At 39.8% G+C, this 7,942-nt stretch overlaps 1 protein-coding gene across 1 annotated transcript in view; it reads left to right on the forward strand.

Annotated features, from left to right (window-relative positions):
- Window positions 1–6,330, forward strand: part of RNF115 (ring finger protein 115) — a 74,298-nt gene extending 67,968 nt beyond the window's left edge. The window contains exons 6-9 of the mRNA XM_024574644.3: window positions 493–565; window positions 1,433–1,526; window positions 4,006–4,121; window positions 4,716–6,330. Coding sequence (XP_024430412.1) covers window positions 493–565; window positions 1,433–1,526; window positions 4,006–4,121; window positions 4,716–4,847 — 415 coding nt within the window. The 3' untranslated portion in view covers window positions 4,848–6,330. The remainder of the gene's footprint in view (window positions 1–492; window positions 566–1,432; window positions 1,527–4,005; window positions 4,122–4,715) is intronic.
- The last annotated feature ends 1,612 nt before the right edge of the window (window positions 6,331–7,942 follow it).

The following is a 7,942-nucleotide window of genomic DNA, read 5'->3' on the forward strand; positions in this document are numbered from 1 at the left end:
GTTGTGATTCAGAGAGACTGCTGTGGCTGCTTCTCTACCTGAAAGCTTCTTATTTTCCAGAACCACAGGTGGCCTCTTTGAATGAGGGAGGTCTGCTGTAGGTTTTGCCCAGTCACAAAGGGAAAACTCTCCTCAAAAAGCTGCTCCCTATACGAGTAATGTAAGTGGGCACAGAGAAGACAGACCTTTCTTAATCCATAGGCAGTGAGTCACTCCTTTTGTTCTTATGTGTCATGTGGTGTTTTAGGTGGCTTCACATTTTGTTTTTCATTCAGGTCAGGAAAGATTTCTAGAGAATGGGAGACTATCTAGATAATCTGTTTGACCTTGAAAATATTGAGAAATTCTTTGCCACTTGATTTTAGAGAACTAGTGACTTTGCAGGTCTGAAAGAGAACAGGATCCCTCTGCCTTCCCCCCCCCCCCCCCCCGTGTTAACAAGGCAGGGCCCAGTCACTCCATCTAATGCTGTCTGTCTCATCTCATGTATAGGAGCGGGATGCTGCACTCCAACCCTGGGGACTATGCCTGGGGTCAAACAGGGCTTGATGCCATTGTAACCCAGGTGAGGAGTTGCCTTTTAAAGGGGTCTGTTCAGTGTGTCTCGTAGTTCCAATGGCTTCCTGCTTTTATTCTGCTCCTTTCTGAAATGGCAGTCACTCTGCTTTCTCTAATATTTTGAGCTTACAGGTTTGCATTTTACTAAAGGTATGTTTTACGGGTTTAGCTCAGCATCCATGAATCTTCTAGCTCCTGGGGCCTTTTTAGAAGATGGCTTTTGTATTTTTGGCCTCTTGTTCAGTCCTGTAAGGATCCTATTAACAAGTTACTTCACAAAAAAAGGAGGGTCTCCTCATGTGCTAAAGCAGGGATTTCTGCTAGATGGAGCAAAGTAGGGGAAGGAAGCAGAGGAAAAGGTATTCCTGTGCCATGTATAATTGTTTCCATTTGTTAATGTTAATTTTTAATTTTACTGGTTTTTCAGTTCCCTTGTGGATTACTGAGAATAGAAAGCATGATGTTTATATCAAAGTAATTTACCTATTTCTTGGCTTGCATTATGCTACTTTCCACACTCCCACCCTTTACTTCCTTCCAGCAAAATGAAGTTTTTGGATCAGTTCAGTATTTTTGTTAAGCTTTAGTTTTGTTCGTGACGTTACAACTCTTTTGCTGCCTCTAAAGTTGTTTTGTGCCCAAAGGTGTGCCTTGCAATGATGGGCTACCTGTAGACTTATACACAGGTCACTCTGAAATTGTAAAGCAATTACTAGTGTTCTGGCAGCAGGAAAGGGGAAACCTGTGCCTGTCAGACTCTAATAGGAGTGAGAACAACTAACATTTCTAATATCTGCACTGTTTGTTCTCAACTGGAGCAGCTCATTACCGAGGGATAGTTAGATGTCTGCCACTTCTTTTTCTTATTTTGCAGCTTTTAGGACAACTGGAAAACACGGGGCCTCCTCCAGCTGACAAGGAAAAGATCACATCTCTTCCAACAGTGACAGTAACTCAGGAACAAGTTGGTAGGTTCAGTTTCTGTCATCTTCTGATCCATCTTCAAAATTTCAGCACCTTCCTTTACTAAGGTTCTTCAGGTGAAGCTATAGAAATTTCCAGTCCAACATAATGTCCTTTATCACTAAATTCCTCCAGTGCTTATAACTAAAATATTTATTTCTAATGTACCTAACTATAGAGTAGGTATAAAACAAATTCCCAGCCTCTCATTTATATCTTTTCCTATTTCCCCAGAATCAGTAAGTAGCATCTGCTCAACAATATTTTTTACACTGTTAATTAATTGTCTGGAGAGTTTTCCTAAAATTCCTACCTGGGTCCTAGCTAAGGGAGGTGCCTACCCTTTTCATTAGGGTTAGTCAGCAGGTATTTCCTGAACAATCACCATGTCCCTTTTCTAAATGCCTTGCAGGAAATAGAGGTACAAAGACACATAAGACTTGATTTATTAAAGATTTTACTAGGGGAAGGAAAGCTCTCCAAACAATTAATTAACAGTGTAGAAAATATTGTTGAGCAGATGCTATTTACTGATTCTGGGGAAATAGGAAAAGATATAAATGAGAGGCTGGGAATTTGTTTTATACCTACTCTATAGTTAGGTACATTAGAAATAAATATTTTACTTACAAGCACTGGAGGAATTTAGTGATAAAGGACATTATGTTGGACTGGGAATTTCTTTCCCCACACACATTTGGAGTCAGAGATTTTAAAGGCAGGATGGGCCACCTTAGAAAGGTCATTCTATTTAACAAAATGTATGAACCAATGTAAAAATGTCAACATGGACCTGATGTCTGAATCAGGTATGAAGAGAGTTAGACCTGAAATAGAATCTGGTTTGGGGAGTAATGGGAGGTATGACTGGATAAAAAGGGTGGGACCTTGTTATAGAGGACATTGAAAAGGTGACAGAGTAGTTAGGGCTGAATATTTTGAGGGTAGGTAAGTTTTATAGGTCCCCAAATGGAGGACTAAGGGAATTTAGGTGGTCTTCAGAGTAGCTTAGTTTGGAGGTAGTGTCTAAAGTGGATTAGAAGGGGAAGAAAGCAGAAATTAAGGGGCTGTTGCAGCATCCAGGTGGGGTTCAGGTGGTGGTGACAATGCTAACAGAAAGGAATGAATAGATACAGAAAACAAATGGCTTTTATCACAATTGCATAATGTAATTAAGGAGAGGAAAGGGTCAAAGATGATTCTAAGGTAATACAACTTTGTAACTATAGAGATAATGCTACCATTATCAGGAATGGGGGAATTGTTAGTAGGCAATGGTTTAGTAAGGAGATGATGTAATGTTTTTGATTTAAAAGCAAATATTTTATTTATTTATTTTTAGAGAGAGGAAGGGAGGGATAAAGAGAGGGAAAGAAACATCAATGTGTGGTTGCCTCTCACATGCCCACTACTGTGGACCTGGCCCGCAACCCAGGCATGTGCCCTGACTGGGAATCGAACCAGGGACCCTTTGGTTCTCAGGCTGGCACTCAATGCACTGACCTACACTAGCGAAGGTGTAATGTTTTTAATTTTGAATTTGTTGATTTTTGAGGCACCAGCTGAGAATCTATAAGTGAAGATGAGCTGTAGAGTGCTATGAAGCTGGTATTAGGGGAAATGAGCAGGTACCAAAGTGTAGGATATATTTACAGAGTTTCAAGGCCTGGAGTTAGGGGATTACGCGGGAGGCTGTTACAGTAGACTAGGCATAAGAAGTAAAAATGAGAATTAGGGCCAAGGTGGTGGGAATGGAGAGGAAGGAGTGAGTCTACTAAGTGGTAGTCTTACTCTGGCTGCCTTGAGCTTAGTGGGGCATGAAGCTGACCCCTGCCACTAGAGAGAGAGACTAGCTGGTGTTCTCAGAGAGGAGGCTTCCTGTCTTCTGACTTGGAGCCTGAGCTACCCTAGAGCTTTGCAGTTCTGCAGCACCACCTCCCGGTACAGTTTTTAATGATAACTTGCTGAGGTTATGGGATGTTGAGAAGGCTGTGGGGCAGCTGTGCTGGAAGAGGATGTGTAATGTGGAAAATAGTAGGGTAAAAGTGGCTTGGTACACTGAATGGGAACAGTAAGATTACTGAGATGAGTCCTTTGACTGTGGTGGACATATTTCCAGTGTTTTCTAAATGGAAACTGCCAGAAGTTTGTCACACTTTGAGAAGACGTTGTTCCTGTTTTACCTAAGAGATAACTAAGCCTTAGTTTATTTCTTCTAATTTTTTACATTGAAAAGTAGGCCTTATAAAGTTCCCATCTAGGTCTTATCAGAATAGGCCCATTTATCAGTCCTCTTTTTTATATCCCAGACTACCACCACTTCCAACCTCATTTTGAAATAAAATTCATGCTTCTTATCTCCCTCCTTATTGGATGCCCTTGTGTCTTTTCTTTATGCACTCCTTTGGTTGTTAAAGAAATTGGGCTAGTTATGTCTTCCTTCTTTTTCTTGTTTACTTTAAAAGGCATTTCCTTCTCCAACAGATACGGGTTTAGAGTGTCCAGTATGCAAAGAAGATTACATGGTTGAAGAGGAAGTCCGGCAGTTACCCTGCAACCACTTCTTTCACAGCAGTTGTATTGTGCCCTGGTTGGAACTGGTGAGTACAGACCACACTCATCTGTGACAGGGCATCTATGCCAGTCACATCTTGTCAGGGGGGTAGTTGAGAGTAACAGTATCGTTAACAGTTAATGAAGATTAGATTTTAGTCCCTGGCTAAATCCTAGTAACACCATTACTGTTTCTTAGATTACTGTCTGTTTGGATCTTCTGACTAGGGGTTAGCAAACTATAGCCCACAGGTCACTGTGGCCTGCCATCTGTTTTTGTAAGTAGAGTTTTATTGGAACACACCTGTGTTTATTTCTTTACAAATTGTCTATGGCTACTTTCGTGTGACAGAGGCTGGGTATATAGCTTGCAAAGCCTAAAATATTTACTACCTGTCCCTAAACAGAAAGTTTGCTAATCTCTGCTCTAGATCATCTGAAGTCACTGATTCTGGTCAGTTTGTTTAAAGTTCTGTTTGAGAGATGTCTTGGTATTAAAGCTAGGAACCCAGTGTGCACTATGTGAGAACGCATAACCTTTTTGTTTTTCTACCCGCCAACTCTCAAGGTTTCTTAAGTGTTTAGTACCTGCAACTTCTCAGGTCAAGCTGTTTACATGGATTGATATCTTTCTGTTTCAGCATGATGCATGTCCTATATGTAGGAAGAGTTTAAATGGTGAGGACTCTACTTGGCAAACCCAGAACTCTGAGGCCTCTGCAAGCAACAGATTTAGCAGTGACAGCCAGCTACATGACCGATGGACTTTCTGAAGCTAAAGACCACATCTGAGCCAGGGTTGTGGCAGTCATCTTACCACAGCTGTAAATTGTATCAAAACAAAAAAAATAGTAGCTGGATTTAGGAATCACATAAGAATCCCCAACCCATAATATTAATGCAGTGTTTTTCTTTAAATTTAAGGTTAGTATCTATAGATGGAATTGTATCTACAACCAATGCCTCTTATTCCTGAATTCAGAGTGATAATTTTATAAGTGTGAAACTTAATTATGTGGGTTTACCTTTGCCATAATAGAATTAGTTCTCTTAAAGTCTAGTTAGAGTTCTGCTCTCTGTCATATTACCTTGTAATGGATGTTTTCACCTCCTTGTCCAGCCTTCATCCTATCATTAGTGTATTTTGCGGTAAATACAGTGGAACCAGAGCCCTAAAGTCCTTCTGATGTAAAGTCCTTCTGTTTTAATTGTACAAAAGCATATGCTGTTGGCCATATTAGCTATCAATTGAGGTAAGATTAATTCAGGAATCTGAGACTAGTGATTTTGTTTTTTTTTCTTGAACCCTTAGACAGCAATCAAAGAAAAATTACAGTGGGAGGGAGAAAGTGGCCTATCATTATACTGTTTGGTTTTCTCATTTTAATTTTTAAAGACTACTTCAAAAGATGTGGTTTCCACAGAAACCAACATGACATGTCTTAGGGGTCTTCTGTTGGTAGGAACCTATTCTGGTTCCTTTTTGTGAAAGAACTGGACAGCATACAGGCAAAGAAGAACAGATGTTTGAAATATTTGGTACTGAGGTTTAATTTCCCTCAAAGAAAAAGAATGACTTCATTACTGCTTCTATTCACTGTTTTTAGTAATTCATTGGCTTTTAGGAATTGAGATTTTATATTGTCTCATAATTTTTTTTTCCATTGTAATTTTTGTAAGCCCTTTAATCCTCTCTGAAACCTTTCTATTTGCTTGATTCTGGCTATACTTGGAATCTAACTGATTATTGTGATCATGCCCAAAACAACATGGTCTATAAGAGGTAGGCCTTATTTTTTTCAGCCTAACAGTGTCCCGTCTACATGTACATGCTATTTGGAGCATTTGAAGAAGAACAGAAATGTCCTTGGAACCTCAAGGTCTCAAAAGGAAATGATGGGGACATGTAATGACTGTTAGTACCCCCAAAGGGTTACAGGGGGGCACTTGTTTGTGTGCTGTTATCAGCCCTTTATAGTTTGAATGATCAGAACAAGAAGGCTACTTTTTGGTGAGTCTCTTTCTTGGCTTGGAGTCTTTTATGTTTTTATTGATTATCATACACTAAACTCTGATTTAGGGGGTGAGGGAGGAGGGTTAGAGATATCTTTGTACTTTGATACATGGCAAAGGAGTAGTGGAGGAAAGAGAGAAAGTAGAAAAGTGGCCTGCTGAAGTAATAGCCTGCCTGTAAAAGTTGTGACCATAAGGTGTGATTCAGATTGGGCCCAGAGGAAATAAAAGATGTTTTTTTCATATGCCTCTCATGTCATACCTCTGTAGAGATTGATTCTTTGGAGAATGTGAGCTATTAACCAAGGCTATTGGCAGGGGTGGGGGTAAAGAAGCTGGAGGGAGGTGTGGTATAATATGAATATTTAATGGTCACTCTTCAGCTGTCTCAGAAAAATTGTGGCAGCCTAGAAAATTTTGTCTGCCTATAAAGTGTCTGGAGGTGCCAGCATAGGCATTTGTATTTTTATTTACAGCTAGAGAACTAGAAGGGATCTGAGTAGCTTCACAAAATGGGGGAAACAAAGTGCTGGAATTAGAGATTTGCCTTTTAAATACACAGAGTACCAAGTAACATCACTCTAAATTATCTGAAATTTTCTTCACTTTCTTGCTTTGATTAGATTGAGGAGACAGCTGTTTCCCAGACTCTGTCCCACTTAATGAATCTGTAGTGTTTCTTCCTAGAATAAAAGGCATCTCAAGACATACACGTTAATTTAGGTTAAGGAGTGTATTTGAGTTTTCTAGAGGAACAGAACTATAGGATATGGGTGTGGTTGTGTGTATACATGGATAGATTTATAATGAATTTGCTCGTATGATAGGGAGGCTAAGAAGTCCCAAGATACGCAGTCAGCCAGCCTGGAGAGAGAAAGTAGTGTCATTCCTATTTGGTTCTAGAGACCTGAACATAGGTGAGTTGATTGTGTAAGTTCTAGTTCAAAAGCTGGAAGCTGCGAAACCCAAGAGGAGCTGATGTTTCAGTTTGAATTCAAAGGCAGGAAAGGACTGATGTCCTAACTCAGTCAGGCAGAAGGAATTCCTACTTGCTAGCAGGACTGTTGGCCATTTTGTTCTACTTAGGCTTTCAGCTGATTGGATGAAGCCCACCCATATTAGGGAGAGAAGTCTGCTTTATTTAGTCTACTGATTCAGATATTAATCTTATCAAAAGTACCCTCATAGACACACTCAGAGTAATGTTTGACCAAACATCTTGGCATCTCATGGCTGAGTTACGCTGACACATACAATTAACCATCACAAGAAAGAAAAATAGAAATGATGAACACAGCAGAATTCTCCTTATCTCACTTAAGTTTTGCCAAATTAACAATGTGTCTCAGTGGAAATACCTGTACTTTTTTTTTTTAGGTTTCCCTTTATTTTTTTTAATATATTTTATTGATTATGCTGTACCGTTCTCCCAATTTTTTCCCCTCTGCCTCTGTCCACCTGGTACTCCCATTCCCTCCAATACCCCTGCCCTTAGTTCATGTCCATGGGTCATGCATATAAGTTCTTTGGCTTCTCCATTTCCTATATTGTTCTTAACATCCACCTGTCTATTTTGTACCTACCAATTTGTACTTCTTAATCGCTGCACCTTTTCCGCCATTCTCCCCCTTCCCCTTCCCAGCTGATAACCCTCCAAATGATCTCCATATCTATCGTTCTGTTCCTGTTCTGCTTGTTTGTTTTAGTTTGCTTTTAGATTCAGTTGTTGATAGTTGTGAATTTGCTGCCATTTTAATGTTCATAGTTTTATCTTCTTTTTCTCTTTCATAGTTCTCTTTAACATTTCATATAATAATGGTTTGGTGACGATGAACTCCTTCAGCTTTACCTTATC

Source organism: Desmodus rotundus, chromosome 12 (assembly GCF_022682495.2).
Source record: "Desmodus rotundus isolate HL8 chromosome 12, HLdesRot8A.1, whole genome shotgun sequence".
Classification (NCBI taxonomy): domain Eukaryota; kingdom Metazoa; phylum Chordata; class Mammalia; order Chiroptera; family Phyllostomidae; genus Desmodus; species Desmodus rotundus.